The sequence below is a fragment of the Telmatherina bonti genome (genome assembly GCF_933228915.1).
Source record: "Telmatherina bonti genome assembly, chromosome: 14".
NCBI classification, from domain to species: domain Eukaryota; kingdom Metazoa; phylum Chordata; class Actinopteri; order Atheriniformes; family Telmatherinidae; genus Telmatherina; species Telmatherina bonti.
Window position 1 is genome coordinate 23,863,606 of NC_136612.1, and position 21,688 is coordinate 23,885,293.

The 21,688-nt window shown below is 43.5% G+C and overlaps 1 protein-coding gene across 1 annotated transcript in view; it reads right to left on the reverse strand.

Annotated features, from left to right (window-relative positions):
- bahcc1a (BAH domain and coiled-coil containing 1a) overlaps window positions 1-21,688 on the reverse strand; it is a 60,446-nt gene that overhangs the window by 27,479 nt on the left and 11,279 nt on the right. Inside the window, exon 3 of the mRNA XM_079253197.1 lies at window positions 4,349-4,531. Within this exon, the coding sequence (XP_079109323.1) occupies window positions 4,349-4,531 (183 nt within the window). The remainder of the gene's footprint in view (window positions 1-4,348; window positions 4,532-21,688) is intronic.

The window sequence follows — 21,688 nt, forward strand, 5'->3', positions numbered from 1 at the left end:
TCAACTGAGTGTCACAAACAACACATAAATTTATTAAGATACTGTACCAGTCAAAACCTTTGACAAACCTTCCCGCTGAATCTAAATGTTTCCAAACTTTTGACTGGTCGTGTAGTCAGTTATACTGAATTTGGTGAATCACCTGCCTCCCTCATCTCAGTCAGAAAAAAAAACCACACACACACACACACACACACACACTTTATTCAATACAACTGAAGATAGGCTTGGAAAGGCATATCAAATGAGAATGGATTATAGACAAGTGTGTACAGGCAATTCTGTGTGTGTACATGCATATTTGAGTATTTGTGTCTTTATGCATGGACAGAGATATAAGACCTATTATTTTGGCATAACAATTATGCTCCTGTATTTGTCATCAAAGACACAATCCAAGTGATGCAGATTGCTTCAACACCAACGGCTGTGCCGATGTAGACAAACTTATTTCAGCATCTTTTCTCTTTTTTAATTTAGCCAACACCAGAAACTGACATCTGACAATTCATTCCTGTTAAACAGTTTCTTTAAGTGTGGACTGGATCAAAATAATGTGCTTGTTTGTTCTTTAAAAGTCTATGGGCTCTTCATGTATCTTATTAGGCTATATTTCTGGGTTAAATGACTAGTGTACTCGCTTCCAGGTTAGTTAATTTCTGTTTTAGTACTGTGGTCCTTCCTCTGAAGGCTTCTGAAGGCTGGAGAGACACTTTATTGGTGTTTCCTTGGATTTTTCCAGTATATGTATTTGCCATAGTTATATCTGTTATGTCCCACTTTGTTTTGTGTATCTCCTGTTGTCCTCTCCGAAGGTCTAGTAAATACAATCAGCGTTGCCATAAAATGCATCACTACCAGTGCACAAGTCTGCAAATTATTTTGACGACTCCTGACATGAAAACTTGTGAAACAAAATGTGAAAAGATTTACATTGCATTATTATACTTTATTAGAATGCTGTGAACTAAATGTACAACATATTTAGCCATTTTCTCTCTGCTGCACTGAAAACATAATTTGCAAAGCCAGACTTCATCGATAGATGTGTGAACCACAAATACAATGTTGTCCTTGTAACAGCAGCCACATGAAGCCTACTTGGAGGACCATCTTCAATACATATACACTACCGGTAAAAACATTAAACACATTTTCCCATTAGATTCAATGGGAAAATGTGTAATGCACTCAACGACAAAAAGAGGCAGTTCACGCATTAAAATAAGTAAGTAAGTAAGTGCAGTTTCAATAATCTCACAGGCACATAGTAATCTACCTGATGGACACTCATCTGGCACGTCACACAAATCATAGTGTGACACACTTCAGAACACACTGGGGATCTATTTAGTTCTACATTTCAACTTGATCAACGACCAATTTTAAAGGGTTTGGGTAAGTCAAATCTCCTCTTTACTAAACAAAACCTAAACCACATGCGAGATCGGATGAGGGAGAAAAAAAAAAATTAAAACGGTGGAAATTAATGAAAAAAATACAACAAATCTCAAAATAGAACCAAACCCAGGCCTTTAGGATGCAGGTGGCATTTGCTTCTGTTGTCAGATGTCGTCGTGTCACAGCACAGATGCCAAAGGACACCTTGTGTGTATCAGAGATACTATCAGCTTTGGCAAAACAGCAGCATCCAACGCCTTGGGAATGAGAACACATTGATCTGACGGCTGCATCTTTTGATTACTGTGTGCTTTGCAGATCTTGTTTGAGATGATGATTAAACATTTGTCTTCCTTTTCTGTTACTAAAATAACACAAACGGAGATCATCGTGCAAACTCTGCATGCAAACCCCGAAGTGATTTATTTGCTGCATTGTGTTTGGCTTTCCTTGATCTCATTTCACATACAGGCAATGATCCTTGTGTAAAAAAAATTTTGTTTTTAATTGACTTGCCAAATAAAGGTAAAAGAAAAGAAAAAGGAATATAATTAAGTAGCTTACTCCATGTATCCATTGCCCACCAAGGCTTTATTCCTAGAATTGACTAACTGGCAAGTTAGATAACTTATTTATCTAGAAAGTGTCCAAGGAAGAGCAGAAACATAGGCATTTTGCACGATGACAGTTGTGTGTGTGAAACATGAGAATCAAATAACAATTTCTGAATTGCATTTTGAACAGCTACAATTAGATTTGCATGCAAGCTGGAACTTTAAAAACACACACGGATGAAAAAAAGAAAAGGAAAATAAAGACAGTCGATCTTAGAGGTTACAAGTGAAATACTAATGCGCTGACACACACACACACACACAAGTCAGTGCCTGCTCTGCTGCTGGTGGGGTGTTGCTGACACCCAGAGAGAGGAGGCGAGAGTCTGGGTAATTGTGCCGCTCATTTTGATGACTTGCTTTTTATGCAAAACAGAAAAAAGACAATATGCAATTATGTTGAGGAGGGAACAGCTGAATGTGGCTGATGAACAGTCTGGATTCAATCATGCTCTTAGTGCGTTATATGCAATTAAACTGCAATAGAGATAATGGCTTCCATTGCCAACCGAGTAATAATCCCAGTCATAATCACCTCCATTACTTTTATTAGGCTTGACATTATCATCATCACTCTTAATATTATTTTTCTTTTGCACAAAAAGAAAATGTTTGACAATGAGACCTTGAGAGTATAAGGTAAGACAAACACTGACGTGAACTAAATGAGACTGGAGGGGAAACGTTTCTGATTGAGTTGATTTCCAATCTAATATCTTTGTTGGATCTATGAGGTCATTTCTTCAGCACTGTAATTATTGGTGATACACGAAAAGAATTTTGTGTTGTTGTTTTTTTTTTCTTTTTATTTAAATCAAAATTTGTCTCTGTCAGTAATGAAATCCTGTCATTCTATTCAAGTAACTAAATAACTGAAGAGCAGGGACAGGTTGTAATAATTTGGCCAAATGAACTAAGTAATAGTCTTCCAGCTTTTTTTCTGCAATAAAGATGAGAAAAGTAACATTAAATCAACTTTAAACAGACTATTTTAAATGTTTGTAAAACCTAGAAAAGCACCGGCTCCAAGTATTCTTGAAAAAACAACACAAAACCTTCTAAATAGGCTCATTTCTTACAGCATATACACAGTTGGACAGCCTTTCATCTATCTTTATTTAAGCAAGTGACAGGTGTTGTGGTGTGCCCCCTTAATTTGCTGCTCATTTGGGCTAAATTTGTTCAGCCAAAGGTCACACTTTTTGGCCAATGACCATGGACATAAATTGAGGTTCTGCTTATGCAAGTGTGGGGAGGGAGAGGTGTTATGACTGGACATTTGCATAATGAATTAATTACTTTCTTATTCAGTTGTCTTATTCGAATGTTTTTGGAGGAAATACTCGCAGTGGAGAAATAGAAGGCCCATCCACCTTGAGTTAATAAAACAACAATAAAGGATAAATACCAAAATGTCTGCGTTACTTAGTATAAACTAAATACTAATAACAAAATTAGTCAACAATTTACGCCATACACAGTATCAGCTAGGATACTCTTACAGAAAATAAACATAATCACAGGAGGGTTGACATGACTAGAATCTATCGACTGTGGATTACTGGATGACATCGGACGGCCATCGTCCTGTAATTTGGAAAAGAATATTGACTTGTAAGTCTAAAATTGACCAAGATGACATCACAGGAAAGAAAACCTGACATTAAAATATCAGAGGGTTATATATTTATCATTCCTGGTATCTGTATTCCCAAAATTCACAGATAGATTGAGCTCTGCTTTATCCTTGTCTGACTTCTTAGCTCCATCTACGTAGAAGTGTTAGGTGTTGAACTAAGCGTGTGCGTGTGTGTTTATATTGGCCTGACCATGCACATGTTTGTGTAGTCAGGGTTTCATAATGCTGAGTGTTGGGTGGGAACCCCCCTATTAAACTCTGATGGAGACACCAGCTGAAAGCTTTGCGATCGCTGCAACTTTTTACTGGCTCACATTCGCATGTGCTGCCTCAGAGAGTCTGGAGTGTCATTCCTGCTGACATGAATCGAATACCGCAAGATTCCTTGGCTGAACTTTTGACCCTGCGTCCACATCCAAAAAACCGTGGCACTGTGCTCCATCCCAAACATGCCGGGCCTATTTTGGTGCAAAAATAAAAGGGTGGGAGCCCAGATCTTGCTAGACTATTACAAGCTGTACTTTTGTGGAAACCTAACACGCCACAAAAATATACAATATCAGAGTAACAATACACCCTGCAAAGCTTTGTCCCCAATACAGCCAAGACATTCATATCGCCTCTCGAATGATGTGGTCAGATGAAGGGGTGAGGATGTGGGTGTGTGTTTGTGTACTTGTGTGATGTGAAGTACCTTCATGTGAATGTGGGAACCAGATTTGCGAGGCGCTTGAATGGGGTCCACCTCGGAAGGAGGGTGAAGAGGGTGAGGACGGTGGCCGGGATGGGTGAGACGGGTGGGAAGGAGGGGAACCCAGACTGCTGGCCAGAAAGGTACCCATGAAGGAGGCGGAGGAATTCCCCATCAATCCACTGCCTGCATGCCCCAAAGGACAAAGGTAAGGAGAGAGAAACTGGGTTAGAATTAGAGGAGCACACTGTGACCATGAGTGTGACCACAGACTTGAATTACAGTTCAGTGTTGATGGCTCTTTAGGTGGGATCGTCAAGCTTGGGAGAGAATGAATGAGTGAGAGTGTGTGTGAGACTCTCCACCCCCTCGCTGTCAGCGGAGTCCTCTCCCCTCACACCACTTCTCCCCATGGGCAGACAGAGGTCTCATCTCACAGCTGAGTACACACTTTCTCAGGCTCTCTCCCTCTCGCTCTCACACACTTTTGCTCCTGCTCCCCAGTGTCCCTTTCTCAATTTCTCTCCCTCCCTCCATTATCTTGTTCTCTCCATCTCTCACTTTCATGCCCTCAATCTTTTTTATTGCTTTGCTCCATTTCACCTCCTCTCTGTCTCCTCTTCTTTCAGTCTTGCATTTCTCCCTGTGACTCTGACAGTCCTCTTTCCTGGTTCCATTTTGGTATTTCACTCCTTTTCCTTCAACCTTCCTCTGCTTTGTCACATTAGCCATTTCCTCCTTTGAAAAGTAGAAATATGCCATCTGCATGTCTCTGCCAAATCTTTACTCCCCCTTCTTTCCTTTCCCTTATTCTTTCTGACACATAGCATTGCTTTCCTGTATTCTTCTTTCTAAAAATGGCTCCAGCAGAGCAATCTGTCCCTGGCTGGCTAAGCAGTGTGTTTAACAAGACTATGATGAGTAATTGACCATTTGTAGCAACGCCCATGTGACTGGGGGGCTGATTGTCTATTATGCATTGCTGGGCAAGCTGGAGAAAACACACTGATTAACCACTGCTTAAATTGCATTCCCATTACGTGCCCGCCAGTGCACTTGAGTGAGGGGCCCAGGTGCCCAGCACATTCATTTCCCCCAAGTCACACCAACATGAAGTCTAATGCATATGTATGAAGTTGCCTGGATAAGCTCGCACATGCACCTATTTGCACCACTGAAGCAAACATGGTGGAGAGCGACAGAAAAAAAAAAAAATTAATTATCGGCCTCTCATGACAGATGATCTTACCAAAGGTATGCTGTGTGATTTGATTTTCTTTAAGCATTAATCAGTTCAAACATGAATTGATTCTTTGCTAGGACTGTGAAAACAACTGTGTGGAAATTTTAATCAGCCAGGCAGTGAGTGAGTACATCCTCTGGGCATGCAGGAGGGATAAACCCATCCGCTTGCCTCTTGCACCTGCACAGAATAGTCCTATGGCTCATAGCAGAACACAGACGCAAGAACAGTCACACATGCATGCAGTCAGAATGATTGTAGGCATGGAGATGTATTCTCACACACCTCAGTCACACTTTGTACCACAGACCCCATGAAGGAGGAATTATTTAGTTGTTTGTCCCTTGTTCAGTTATTGTTTTTATTTGTAAAGTTGTTATATCTAGTTTTATACCATCCTTTGGCCTACAAACAGTTAAATGAAGCGAAGGACATACACAACCATTTCAAACATTTTGCAAAATAAAGTACATAAAAGTGATGAGAAGGACTGAAACATCATAAAATTGAATGGAGGTTTTGTGAAGCAGTTTGGTGACACACTACAAAAGCTGTGCTTTTCTCCCTTTCAGCTCTTACTCCCCTCCTTCCTTCTCTGCTGCCACCTCCTATCACCCGGTCCCTGCGGAGGGCTCCTGGCACAGCTCTATGGACTACAAGACGAGGGGGGTCAGGGGCAGTGTTTGTGTGTGTGTATTGAGGGGGAATGGGGGGTTGGGTTATGGCCAGGGTACGCACCAGGCACACATCCAACCTCCATCATTCAGACACCTTGGGCCCCTGTATGCCACCACCCTCCACACAGCACACGCTCTCCCCTCCCGCTCTTTTTTCTGCCTGTTGCCCCCAGGAACCCCAGCTTTCCTCAGTGCCTCCGGCTCACATAAATCAGCTAATCCTCCTGCATTATTAACAGCCTTGCCTCAGAGAGAGAGAACGGGTAAGAGAGACATAGAGTGACAGAGAGAGGCAGCGAAGCCCCTCTTAACAAACTGAGAGAGGAGAGCGCGTCTGCCAGAGAGACATGGAAGAAGGACAAAACATAAAAAGGGGATGTCTAGATGTCAGGCAAGGATATCTTTGAAGTTTAAACTGGTGTTAGGGTGAAAGGGGGCTGAATGAAAATCTTAGAAAGGTCTCTGCTCAAATCAAACTCAGCGCCCCTCTTCCCACAGAATGATTTGACCTCTTAGTGGTCCGGTTTGGGCCTCGCATCTCATCTGACCATTTACAGTCACTGAACAACCTGTCAGTGACAGTAAATTACCCCATATTCAGTACTCATATGTCTGGTGTTTGCCTCCTGCTAAAAACACTGAAAGATGCAACAAAAATAAAACGTTTTTTTATTTTTATCAGTGTTAAATCTGAGAACATGCTATAACGTTATCCCTGAGCCCTTTTCATTTAGATGATTGTTGAGAAAGCACACTTTGCTACAATGGGTTGGTCCACCTGTAGGGCAGTTTAGGTTTGAGTGCCAATCCAAGTGCTACAGAAGAAGATTTGAGAAATGGCAGCACCAACATTGTAGCATCTTGTTAACTGGTGACATAATGCAGGGAGCCTGCCACCATTCCAGTATCTTCTTGTAAAAGTTATGTGTTCTTTGCAATTTGCAATTTTTGTTTTTAAATCGTGCTTATTTATTTTTCCAAATCTCAAGTGCTGCCAGCAGTGCACTTGTAAGGGTTCTTAAGAAAATCGGGTCATGTGCATCCTAATCGGCGCCGATCCCTGACAGCGATGGAGATTAATCCTATTAGGGAATTAAAGCAGAGGGGAACACTGGGATTGGGGAACCCAGCCTCTCTCTCTCACATCTAAACATCTTATCCTGACACCTGCATTCATATAGTTTTGTCCTATTATGTTAAAATGTACAAGTGCACCTCTTGTAATGGAGGCGCTAACTCGTGCTACTGGTTAGCTCCAGAGTGGGTGGAGGAAACCAGTTTGTGTCCAACAACAAAACACACATAGATGCACATGTGGTAATGTGGGCCCAAGCAGAGGCCCCTGAGGATGGCACTGAGAGCAGCAGGCTGGGAGGCGGAGCAGGAAAATGAAGTCCTGGTTGTCATGGGAACACAAGCAAAACGGTGCTTGAGGCAAGTAGGCATTACAACAACAGTGGGCAGATGCACTTGGTCAGCGTGCTGCTCAACATCAATAGCCACCCCAGCCTACTTCGAAACCCCTTCTAAGCCACAGTTGTAATCTCTCTATCTCACACACACTCATACACACAAAAACACACACCTTCCTGTTGAATTTAATCTGATTTCAATTGTTAGGCTGTAGGGAAGGAGGTGCCATCCTCTTTGTCCTGTTTGAGTTTCTAATCTGCTCTTTTAGCCCCCTTGCTAATTAATATAACTCAAGGGTGAGTGGTTGTTTGGTGTCTTAACAAGGAATTATACAATAATAGGATGTAAAAGATTCATCTAAATATGGGCCAAGCAGTGATTGGGGGGGGGGGGGGGGGGGGTGCTAAGAAGAAAACAAGTACCCACCCACAACATGTTGTTCTTTTGAATCCTGGGAATCAGACCAGAATTTTCTTGCTAAAGAAATACACACCCATTCAAGCACACGTGCTCACAGACACACGCAGTTCTACAACTGTGGTTCCAATTATTTCACAGTGCATCGTATTTCCTTCTATGCGCTTGAAAAATGAGCCAAGGTAGTCTTCGGCTTTGTCTTATTTTCAGACAGCTGCCTGAAGGGACGGATGGACGTGCCGTCTAGACAAGGACATCAGCCAGACAGCAAGAGGTGAGAGTGATGGTGACAAGTGATGAGAGACAGAGGAAAAAATTGCAGGTGTGACTGCATCAACCTGCTCTTCACAGCTCAGTGATCAGCCAACGCCAAAGAAAAGAAATACCGGGTAGTAGAAACATACATGCACAACTAGCTTGTAAGACCTCCTATCTCAAAAAAGAGTCAGGAAACACAAGGCAGTTGAGGTTGCATAGTATTCAGTTTGAGCCATGTGGCAGTCAGACTCAACACACCCTGATAATTATAGCTAACATTTTCTCCCAGCTATGACTTGTGAAAAAAACACACATCCTAAAACAAATGAAAGCATTATCTGGTGATCAAAAAGAAAAGAAATAAGCTTGTCTCATATTCTTAGAGCCTCACGTAAGTGTTTACCTGCTGCTTTAACAGAGAACGACAAGGCAACAAAGCATGTATCAGTAAGCTAGAGGAAGTGATTACTGATATCAGGCAGGTTTTGTTACATAAGTCAAGTGGTCATCTGTGAATTTCTCAGGTTTTTCTCTTTACCACTCGACTAATGTAATGAATGAACTCGTTCTAGAAGCAAGAAATTGACCACGTAGACAAAACCAGAACAGAAAAAGACTTGAATCTTGACTTACCAAGTAAAAACATATCGAGCAGGATGCTTGTTGGTACAAGAGTTTCACTCCCACTGTCATCAGAGTTCCTAATACAGTCCCATGTTCAGCCCAGGAATCCAGACGCCCAGGAATAAGTCAGCCAGACTTTCCGAAACGTTCACTCATAAACACATGTATGTTTTTTTACCCTTCAATAACACACAGACGCTGGATTGTAATAGAACAACTGTACACACCAGCAACCCCAGACAGACTGCACATGCTGCCCTGAAGGGCCGCTGACTAATCCAGCGCCTACTTCCTCACAATAAAACACAGTAGGAATTTGAAATGGTTACTAAAGTAGGGGGATTTCCTTCCAACAGTCAAAGTCATCTTGAAAACATTAGAGCAACTGGTAGCCAAATTCCGCCTCACTTCGGACAACTGTTGCAAGGTTTTTTTTTTCCTTTTTTTTTTTTTTTAGTGGGTTGCTTGGTGGGGCTGTGGGAGTGGGCAGCTTTACAGTAGAAAGTTGATCTGATCAAAAAGTATAGTGAAGTGAGAGTCAGAGAGAATATGCAAGCAGTCCAGTCCTGGATATGAGCCCGGTGCGGGGGGGGGGGGGGGGGGGGGGGTTTGGGGAGGGGGGGGGGGCAGCTTACACCTCTGACACTCTCCTCACTGCGTGCCTGCGGAGTGAGTTTAGTGGATGTGGTCAGCACGGGGGTGGGAGAAGTGGAACAGGAGAAACAGTTGGAGGGATGGATGGAGGAAAAAAGTGAGAATGACTCTTAAACACAAGGCAGCATCCAGCGGAGGGGTGAGAGGTGCGAGTTTAGGAGAGATAAGAGTGTGAGAAACAGTGAGAAACTTTTAAAGTGAAAGAACAGCAGAGAGCATGTCAGAGCTGCGGAGCATATGTGAGCCTGTGTGCGATTGCGTGTCCATATGGTGGTGGTCTTGCTGAAGTTGACAGCCTGTGTTTGCAGAGTGGCTTCGTGGTCAGCCACTCGCTCACTACTGAAGCGATGACAGGGTAAAAGAGAGTCTGGAAATGTTTTTTGCAGAAGTGTTATGCAAATAAAATTGGCTTGAAGATGTCAGCTGACTCACTTCGACAGCTTCACCCAGCTGTTTATAAAATACACAAGTTGACATGCTAGCGATGAAAGATTTTAATTGTTAGCAAATTAACCCAACTGGCTTGTTCTGGTTTGGCAGGGAGCCTGTAATTAACAATGGATCTCCACAGACCTTTGGGCTTAAAATGGTGTTCAGGGATGTTTTCTTCCATTTTTACTAAAGTGATATCAACAAATATCTTCAAAGCTATGTTTTCTATCCTATTTTTGTATATTATTACCACGTTTACAGAAGTCTGCAAAACATTAGCTTTCCCGTCACGATCGAACAGTTATTGTGTGTACATCTACCTGCAAACATCATCAGCGTTATGTTACCTAATGTGATCGTTCATAAAGACTCCTTTTTGGAGAGGATTATTATTGTTTAAAAGGTTCATTGCCACCAATCCCTGGTATTAGCGGTGATGATGGTACTAGTGGTGATGGTGGGGGGGGGTAAGAAGGTGGCTGTTTGGAAGAGATAGCAAAGTCTGGAAGAGTTCCTGCTGAAGAGATGTTTTATAGGCATAGTAAACAGGAGGACATGCAGCTCCTTCACAGCTATTTGCCAAGGAGCAGCCAGGAAGTACGTCATTTAAGAGATAATAAGACCTCGGATTTTAAAGGCTTACTAAGGTGTTGAGCAGTGTGGATGAAAGTTATGGGTGTTGGTAAAGAGATGAGGGGTAAAGTGCTGGACTGAGGTCTTATGCAACAGAGACTAAAGAGGAAAATGAATGTAAAATAACCAGAGCAGATGGCACATTAATAGTTAAACACTAGGCTTGGGTAAAGGTTTGGACCTGCTTAGGTGTGCTTGCGGTGTGTTCCATGTGAAAAGGCAGCTGTTTGCTGAGTCATCGACCTCTTCTGTGGAGAACAAGCATGCATTCCAGACTGGGATACGGAAGGTGGGAGGACAGATTTGAAACAGCAACAGGCCAGGACAAATGAGCTCCAGGCCCATTACCCTCCTTTTACACCCACCCATGCAGTCATGCACATTCCCAATTCCCACAACACATATTTAATAGCGCACACAAGAAAAGCAACGTCACAATGCAAAGTTGCAAAATTCTACTTCCAGTTCCTCTTTCTCTGAGAACTAAAATCTTCATGATGTCACAGGAAGTGCATATTAGTCGATTCCTGTGCAGTTTTCTCATCACAAAGTGTTTTCTCTCAAAGCACCACACTGTTATTGCCATCAGTATTGCTCTTCATTAAGTTTCTCTCCATGCTACAGACTCAACAAATGATTTTTTTTTTTTTTTTTTTGTCTTTCAGTGTGGCCGATCGTGTTGCTTACAGATTTGGCAAAAGCAGTGATGAAATTTTTGCTGTGAGTATGCAGGAGTGCTCCATTGTTTGGACGATAAACAGGAAGGTTACACACTCCTCGAAGAGGGTCATTTTTGACATGTCCAAACTTTGGTTAGCATGCTTGCTAACTGACCCATTATCACAGGAGAGCATTCTTGCATCCCACCTCTTTATTCTTGAGGCATGTAATTGTGATTACCATAGTGGGCTCATCCATCTCCAACCCGTGCCCAACTCTCACTTATTTTGCTTTCTTTCTTTCTCTTTGATTCTTGTCTCTGTCTTCCTCTTGTGCAACGTACACACTACACTTACAAGCACACACAAACACACCCAAACACAAAAAGAGCCGCCCACAGCTACGTCAGGCCATCTCTCTAACAATCCAATCTGTTTTCTTTCCCATGATGTTTCCCATTGGCACAGGGAGGAGAAAATCAGATTTACTCCCCCACAGGGCCCATGCAGTTGCACTGATATGGAAAATGATTTCAGTGCTGCTTGAGCCCATAAACATTATTTTGGTCTCCCCTGTTAATGACACATTTCTTCCCAGCATTGTGGATCTCACAGAGGAAGAGATGAGTGTAAGGGGGGTAAAGAAGGGAGGAGGAGGAAAAGAGGAAGGGGAGAGGAATCCTCCAGGGCCTCACATACAACAGGGGAGTCCTTCACCTCTCAAACTGCATCCTGACATCCAAGACTTTTCTCACTCCCACCTCTTTCACACACAAACACACATGCAGAAACACAAACAGCTAATCAACCATTCAGGAACCGAAACTGTAACAGTTTTCTTGTAAAGCTCCCCAGAAAAAAAGTGGGAGCACAAAGAAAACAAGCAGAGTCAAAGAGGGATTTCTCACCTTCCCATCTATCTAGCTGTCAGCCTGGCTTTCAAACACATTTGGCTCCAGGGCTCAAAGCAGCCCCACTACAACTGTGTCATACAGCCCACATATCTTTTATTGGTGGAAGCAGCCAATCAAGCAGACCCTGTTCTCCTCTTTAACACAAGAATAAAATTTATACTTTTAGTGGTGAGTCACAAACACTTTCTGCCAGGGGCATTTTGTAAGCAAGAGGAGCAGGCAGGAGCCTGAAGTCCTAAAAGCAATATCATTTAATATGATGGTGTTAAAAAGAGACTTCAACAGGCCAATAGTGAGGCACTAAACCTCTCATTTGGCATCCATTAAAACCCATCTGTAGGACTACAAAGAGGGCAAATAGAAAATAGCCTCACTGGATACGGTTAAAAGAATAAAACATAGATTATTGAATCTTCTGGCTGTTCTAAAATGGTATTTCATAGCCCTCTGAATCAACTGGAACACTCTGGATCTGGTTTGTTTTACAGCCAGTGACTGATCTGTCTCAATCTTCTGGTTTTGTTCTGGTCATGGTGTTGGATGGGTGACTAACAGTAGTTTGCATGCCTTGTTTCAGTCAAGGCTCAGTCAGCAAGGTCCCAGACATAGACATGCCCAGTAGTGGGAAAAAAAAAAAAAAAAAGAAGCAGATTAAAACAAGTACTCAGCATTATACTCTCTAATTAGTCCCCTGTTAACTTTTGAACTTAATTGGTTAATTGAGATGTGGTTAGTCTGGGCAGGTTTCCCCTCCCTGAGGCTGACCATACGGCTCCAGTATTTCAGCCTGGCACTGCCTGGCACAGTAGGTGGCTGCCTTTCTCTCATTCTCTGCCTTTGTCTTTTCAAGCATCCCACCACTCCAGTGACGGAGAGTAATGATGCCGCACAGGAGGCAGTAAAGCTATGTTTTGCGAGTATGTTTTAGCAGTGATTGTACCCATACACTACACATATGCTTTTGCCACATGAAAGCAGTGCTTTGACTACCTAGTCCTGGGTGGTCTAAGCCTCTCTTCTTTCAACCAGCGGAGCTAGGTGGATAGGCTTTGGAAAAGTGGAAAGTGGATGTGGGTGGATGTTGTCTCACCACAGGCGAGTGGTGTTCTATCGAACTCAGAAGTCAGTTTGCTTTGGAGGAGATATGAGCAGCATGCGGAGGGAGAATAAAAGTGCACCACAATACATACACAGATAAACACACACTCCCTCATAGGCGTCACATTGCTTGAGTCTCCCCATCCACTCTGACTGATGTATAATGATACCCACAACACCGCATAAATCTGCAAGCAGCTGCATTCAGTGGGGCAGATTTTGCCTGCTGTCTTTCCTTTTTCACTTTTATCCTCTTGTCTCCTTTTGCTCCTTCGAGTCCCATCACTCATTCCCCTTCTCGGTTTTCCTTTCCATCCTTACAGCCTCTACATCACTCTCCCTCCTTTCCCTGCCGCTCAGTACCATATTTCTGTCCTCCCTCATCACCTCACTCTCCTTCCTCAGTTGGCATCACTCAGGAGCGTCAAATTGGAAAAAAAAAAACTTTCTTTTCATTTTTAGGGGTTTCAAAATCCAAATTCTACCCCTCTTCCATGTCCTGTTTGCGATTTGTTTTTCTGCTCTTGTTATTCCAGTACATTTCCTGACGCCTGGGAGCTCAATGAACATCTTGTTTAATGAGGAGTCACAGGTTCGCCCCTCAGGCCATCAGAAGCACCCATAAATCAACATCCCAGCATTCAACTGCTAACCATGACTCGTCGGAATGTCCTGTTCTTCCTTGTCCTCCCATCCTCTCTGACTCCCTCCTCAATCTGTGCCCCGGCGCCTCCTTTAGGTCATGCAGAGCAGTGCTGGACAAGAGGAGCCTGTCTGAAGACACTGCTTTGCTGCTGTCCTCTGGGTTCCCTTGGACCGACTTGTAATATGATAAAGTCTTGGAGTGATGTGTGTGCGAGAAACAGAAGGCAGCTCTCTGGTCTGGTTTCTCTCCGTCTGATGTAGCCTGTCAGAGGCAGAGAGGCAGAACAGTGCAGATAACAGAGCTGGGAGACGCTGCACCGTCCAGTCAGCCCAAGGTCTTTCTGCAGCCCTGAATGTAATTTGCCATTGGTTCACAAGAGGGAAAAAAGAAGAAATGTTCAATTCTTGTAGCGTTGGCCAAGACAAATGCAAGCATTTTTTCTTCTGATAGCCAAGAGACGAGGGGGAGCAAGGCACCTGGGTAGCCAAGGCCAAACATTAGACAGCATTACCTTGTAAAGAACACACTGTATAATTACATGTGCATTTCTTCAAATTGTTTTGTTGCAAAGCTTCTCAGCCATGATGGTGATACACTCCCAGGGTTGTACAAATAACTACTTTCCTTCCCTCTGTAGCAGTCTGCATTCTCTAGTGCATACAGGATCAGCCAAATCATGCTGCAAAGTCATTTACAAAATGTATCTGACAAACCGAGCTTTAAAGTTGAGTTATGTTTGCCGACCGCCGACACTGGTCATCCATGGAACGTTGATGCTGGGGCCTGCTTAGCATATGCTGCGATACACATGAGCAGAGAGGAGTAAAATAAGGAGGAATATCCTCCAATCTGTACGCACGAGGTCATTTTCACAAAAAAGTGTACAGTGTAATATAGAGCAAGGCTGTGATAAAACACACCTCTCCTCTTGCTGGCTATCTTGAAAAACTTGTAACAGTTAGGGGTGAAAAAGGTTAAATTCAAGGTGGAATACCTCAGTGACGGAGGATAGGGAGAGGAATATCACCTCACTTCTACTCATTGCTTTCCGTCTGGTCAGATGGCTACACAGCTACCACTGCAGCCTTCCAGCACAATTCACACAGAAATCTGTTGGATTCTACATAGGCGGGCTGGACAGTCAAATGTCACCCTCCTCTCACTCTATTTATTTCTCTGGAGGCTGAAAGCAGAAATGGTAGGGAGGGGAAGGGAAACCTTGTTGGGTCACATGAGGATTGTAGCATCTGATCGAACTCAACAGATGCTCTGCAGCTGCTCGTTTGGGTTGTATTTGCACATCCTCAAAACTCACACGCACTCGCTAAAAGTCACAAAAATACTACACAGACACACTTCAGCGAAATTAAAAACATATATTTTCCAACTGGCCATGCTCAGTGCTTCGTAGGGTCTCAAATGAAAACTCTGCATCCCAAAGTAACTATCAAATTGACTGATCTTTACACATATTCTTTTTTTTTTTTACTTTAATATAAACTTTACCCTGGCCCAAAGCACTGGTGTTACGCTTTACAGCCAACAGAGATTCAGGCTGTATAATATTTTAAATGATTCAGAGAATATATGGAAGGAAGACAGAGAGTCAAAGTTGTGGAGTTCAGTTGAGGGAAAACAAGAGACATTGTGCAGATCAGCTTCAGCCGGGAGCCTGCACATATACAGGAGAGCAACAGCTTTCAGCAGGTTTTCACAACGCCAGCAAGCCAGGCTCACTTCAGATCTGGCAGAGGCCATAATGGAGAGAAGGGGAGAGGCAGAGGAGCATGGGGGAAATACACACAAGGAGACTTGTGTTATTAGGATGATGTGAGGCATTGAGGGGAAGAAAGTCTACTGAAATGTTTTGACACAGAAAAAGCAAATGTGACACAGGTACTTAAACAAAGCATGCAGATGACATCTTTCTTTCTATGTCCTCTCCTCTGTTTCCCGTCTCTCTTTCTGTTTATTTTGACACACACTCACAAAGCAGATAATTGGTGCTCAACTTTTACTGCTCATCCACTCAGACCTGATGGCGAAGCTTGTCTTTAGACCGCCAGGCTGGCCGCCATTCTTTGCCAAGCTGAAGAGAGGAAGTGGGGTCCAGATCTTTCACCTCGATTACAGAGATACTAAAACACCCCATTATTTTCATGAGCTAACATGAACACCAGGCAGTCTGGTTGCACAAATAGCCTGTGCCTGGACAACAACTTGGTTGCGCTACTGTTGCAAAGCCCCATTTTATTATTTATGCATCAATCTGTGCCATGCTTGAACCCGCTTCCTTTGCTTGTAGCATCATACAATGCATTCCCTCACAGCCAGTGTGTAACTATGGATTTGTGTGCTGGAGAGTGTGGTTTCTAAACCTTACTGTATTTGTTCTGGCACCGTGTCCTATTGTGGCGCTTGGCTTTGCACTCCTCAGATAAGAGAGCAGTTATGTCAACACTGGGTGCTGTGAAGGAGCCGCCTGGTCATGTTGACATTCTACAACACTGCCTATTTACTCTGACCACAGAGTTCAGCCATCATTTAGGCTCTAATGCACTAATGACTAGATGCCTCCTGGGGTGGTGCCCCCTCCTGGCTCTGCTTGGTACTGGCTCTCTTACCGTCAGGTGAGAGATAGATTAGTGGAGTTGAGATCACTAATGGCTCTGAAAACCTCAGTTTAAAGCAGACTGAAAAAAACCACATGCAACTCCTTAAAGAGTGAGGCAGCATGAGTCTGCATATTGAATTGTGCTAGGCAGCAGCATCAGTAAAGAGCCAGAGGAGCAATCTATTTATAATTAGGGTAAGGGGGAGGGGGTTAATTGACTCCTTTGAGAAAGATTCTGATTTCTATCAGCCAGTCCCATAATCATGGGATCCAGGGCTCTCATTAGGCCCCCTCCTCATCTGTCTCCCTTCTATTCTTTGCCTCCAACCCTTGAACAGGCCTCCTCACTCACCTCAACTCCCCCCATTAATGTAAAAAAAAGGGTGAAATTCCAACCATTTTTGCTGTTTCCGAAGCAGGCCAGGAGAGGGTGAGGCAGATTTATAGCTTGCACCTGAATGAGTAAGGTGCACACTGATCCAGAAACACACGCTCACTGCAATTCCACTTGCACACACACATCCCCACATATTAAGGTTCCAGACTGCAGTTGACCTGACTGCGACCTCAGCGTGATAATGTAGGTATTAGCAGCAAACCTGGTTACACATGTCCCTGTGGTTTGTAATGTGCTCCACACACAAACACACCAGTCCACCTTAGTTTCTGAGCTGTTTTACTTTCATTTCCAACAATAACAGTTGTACCACAACACAGCGGGAACATCACTGCAGCATGGGCTTTGAAGCAGTAAGTATGCACTACTTGATGACATGCGTTCTTACCACAAATGAAATACATTACATGTCAGCTTATAAGAATATTTGCTAAAATCATATCCACAAAGACTTTAGCTCAACATGGTTGTAACTGTTTGTTGGCTTCTGTCCTTTTTTTCTTCCCTCCTCATTCTCTCTTCTCTGGTTCTTGGAACATGAGGAGAAAATGTGCAATGAAAAAAGACTTAAGAAAAAAAAAAGAAAAAACAAAGAAGAAAAGAAATAAAAACTGACAAATGAGAGATTTCCTTTGTGAGACTATAAATCAGGTGATGTGTGCAAGGGTAGTACTAAAAGTCAAACTTTTTGTTTTTCCTTTTACACAGCCAGCACTAACCACCCTCCTATTATACATGCACACACACAGATACACACTTACACAAATATGTGCGCACAATAAACAAGAGCGCACACTTTTGCCTTTTCTCTTTAGACAATCTCCAAGATGTTGTATGCTGGTATGGCATCTTTCACCGCTCTCCACCACAGCGACCTGGTTAACTGGCCCAGAGCTTGTCTCGTAAAATCACTTGCAGTTAGGTGCGGCGCAGGCTTCAAAGTGAGGCGTGTCGTGGCAAATGTGCTAAAATAAATCCTGCTCATTTTGCAACATAAGAAAAAAAATCTACATGTGCAGGGGGCAGATTGGTGCAGCTGCAGCTACAAGTGAGTGGGGCTGACAAACGGAGAGAGAGATGTGCTCCTTAAAGAATTTGCTATATGCACACAGCAGGATAACATGCACTGGGGGGGGGGGGGGGGGGGGGGGGGGGGGGGGTGAAAGAAAAGAGTGTAGTGGCCTCCTGCTGGGTTTTGAGGTGTAGCTACTGAGTTGAAGACAACATAGTGAGCAATGAGAACAACAGTCAGCAGCTCCTTTTTAGCTTTAGTGTTTATGCAAGCTGATGGAGTGTTGTTGCAGGGCTAAACAGCAACGGCCTCAACAAATGTGAGCCGTGAAATGAAGGCGGCGGCAACGATGGCCAGGTTGGAGAGCTGGGAAGGCTCAGTCGCAGGAGAAATCTGAGACCTGCAGGACAGTCCTAGAGACTGGCGGACTGATGGAGATCCAAGAGGACTTAGGATCTGCTTTCATTCTGAATGTTCGCCATCTGCTTGGCTGGAAAGAGAGCCCATGAAGCTGGAGAAAACTCTTTAAACTGACAGATGAGACAGTGAGCTTAGTAGTGTGTGTATGTGTTTTTTGTGCATGTGGGGCATGTGTGTGTACTTGTGCAGTGTGTCAGTATTGATCCTCAAAGCAGCTCCACTTTCTGAAAGAGGATCTGTCACATTTACACATTTACTCATACAGACTCACAAACACAAATATAGAGGTGATACATTGTGGAACTAAAATGGTAAAATAAAATTATTTTACTAAACTAAGACATTTGCAGCTCCACCACATTAGACTCTCCAACTGTCCTCTTTTTCCCACACAACTGCATAGTTCTCCACAGTGCATATTGATCCATCCAGACTCCATGTGTATGTATGACTGTGATTTAGCAATGCACTGTAGCCATGGATGAGTGCCTTGTAACACATTAGCCAACAAGGTACAGACTTTCTACAATAAAAAAGTCACTCAAAGTTATGTGAGATTTGGTTTCCTAATGAATGGATCAGCGTGTTGACAGGAAACGGCAGCCATGTTTCAGTACATGCAAATCTTTGGTGTTTTCTTCTTTGTGTTAGTCAGAAGTTTTGTTACCATCCAACTGTAAGGCAAATTTTAAGCTAATTGTTTTTTAATTTAGCGCATTTAAGTTTTTTTCCTTTTATTTCCATCAACTTTTCCAATATGCCATTAAAATGTTCAAAAGCCTCTTATTAAAAAGCAACACCTTGCAGTAAAACCGCTGAGACACTCCTGTGGGCTGTGACGAACCTCCGAGTTATTAGTAGAGATGACCGCAGCTAAATTCCTGTGAATTCTTGTCAATGTTTTCTCTGAACTTCTGACCTCTAGTGAAGCCATTATGATGTCTGTATCCCTCCTTTAAAACAGATATAACACAGGCCTGAGGGCCTGACGAAGAAACTGGAGATATACTCCCATAACTGTCATCCCATATGCTGGGAATGTGATCTGATTTATAACAGTTTCCATTTAGGAACTAAACCGCTGCTTATTGCAAAAGTGGGCGCCTCTGCATCTGATACAGGCTTGTTCTACAAAAGAAAAAAAAGTGTAATTAAAGTTATGAAGGGAAAACACAGCTTCTTAAATTTGCTACCTGACTGATTTTGCATGAAAATTGCAAGATAATATGGAATAAATCCATCTGTGTTATTATTCTGATTACCGTCATCGACATTCCAGCTAATCAACATTGTAATTGAAGCAGGTGGATTGACATTCCCAACAGCCCCATGCAGAAGTGGAGATGAGAGATGGATGGAATATAAAACGCCCAGGGATGAGGTAGAATTAAGCACCTGCACGGGCCCCCCGTCCACCCCCGCATGCTGCCCTCTCAGCTGCCTGCCATTCTGTTTCCTCTCTCATTCCCTTTATACAACCTCTCCACCACACAGCTCCTTTGATTGCTGCTTCCCGTGGGCGTGCACACTGACGAGCACGCGCCAGTAAATATAACACATACATACATACACTAAAACACAAACACAGAAAAACACACTTCTTCACTGCTGCTCAGAGACAGTTGCACTAGCTGAGTTTTGATTTGGGAAGAAAAGTTGCCTCTACTACAAATAATGACAGGCACTCAAGAAACAAGCAGTGCACCATTATCACGCCAAAACACACACACACACACACACACACACATACATGTGCAAGAAAAATGCTAAACTTACAAAAACATGCAAAAAGCACTCCTAAAGGCAAGTTTAATCAAATACACACACAAGCAACAACCCACACATAGCAAACACACACACACACACACACACACACACACACACACACACACACACATACCACTGTGTTCACACACTCTCCCATTATGCTGTATAACCAAAAGGCATTCAGCCATTTCAGCAGCATTCTGAGAGCCAGCCAACTAAGAGGTCTGTCAGTGCATTAGCCAGCATGTAATCATAGCCCAACCTCACTGCAATTAGAACTGGTTCTAATTCTTCACTGGAAGCACTGCCTTCTCCCACCGCTAATAGTTTACTTTACTCCAACAGCTGACAGACCCAACCCTGCCTCCCCAGCTTTTTAAGCTCACACACACACACACGCGCGCACTCGCTTACTCACTAACACAGGCCCATCCACAGCTGTGGCTCGTCTGTCAGTATGGGAGATCAAAATGGATCCTGGGAATAGTCCCCTAGCCATGTCCCACTTGTGCCACATCAATCCCATGGGTCTTTCAGCTGTGCCTCGGTTCCCCAGTACAGCACAGCTTAGAGAGTAAAGGTCTCAGCCTTCGAAGAAAAATAAAAACACTCCAAAAGACAGAGAGAAATTATCCTGAAATCTAATAATCATTGCAAATTTAAAGCCTGAGGTCTTCTGAAAAGTGCTCTGTAGAGAAGGCGAGCATGTAAGGGGGACAGGCAGCAAGATATCTGTGAAGAAACATTCGCTAATGAAGACTGAGAAAGAGGGAATGCTCCCTATACTGATAGTATTGCTATTAGCCTGTGAGCGGGTGCATTTTGGTGTCATTTCAAAGCATTCCCCACGATTAATCAGAGGCTATCCAACCCTCCAGAAAAGGTCTAGCTGGCTGTGTAGCTAACTACCCCCCTAAACATCAGCACAATGGAGCTATCATCACGACCGTTACGCTACGCCTCGGCCAGACAGTGCCCCTTTATCTCAGCATTTGTGTTACATACTCACAGCCAATTAATTTACCTGCCATGTCTCAGAATAAAGCATGTGGAGTAGGTGGTGGCAGAGGGGTGTATACAGGCGTACGTTTCCATTGTGTCGTGGTTTATGTATTAAGGTGGGGGATGTGCAGCACCTGGCTCAGGTTGCATTCAGCAGGCTGTGTTTGGCCTTGAGAGCTCTTTATGTAAGCACCTGCAAGAGGCTGCAACCTGTCTGGCCCAGACCCACAGACCCAACCCTATTCTGGTCTGACTCTCACCTGGCATCCCAAAGCGGCCAGCTCAGCGTCTCCCTGACAGCTCCCCCCCCTTCCGGCACCCCTGGCAAACAACAGCCAGTCAGCTTCTCAGCTAGATATCAGCCACCAAGCCTGAGGATTAACTACCGAACTGTTTCTGTCCCTTTTATGGCACAAAACATTTGGTACAGTGCTAATTCCTCAAAGTCAGCCCTTCCTCCTGT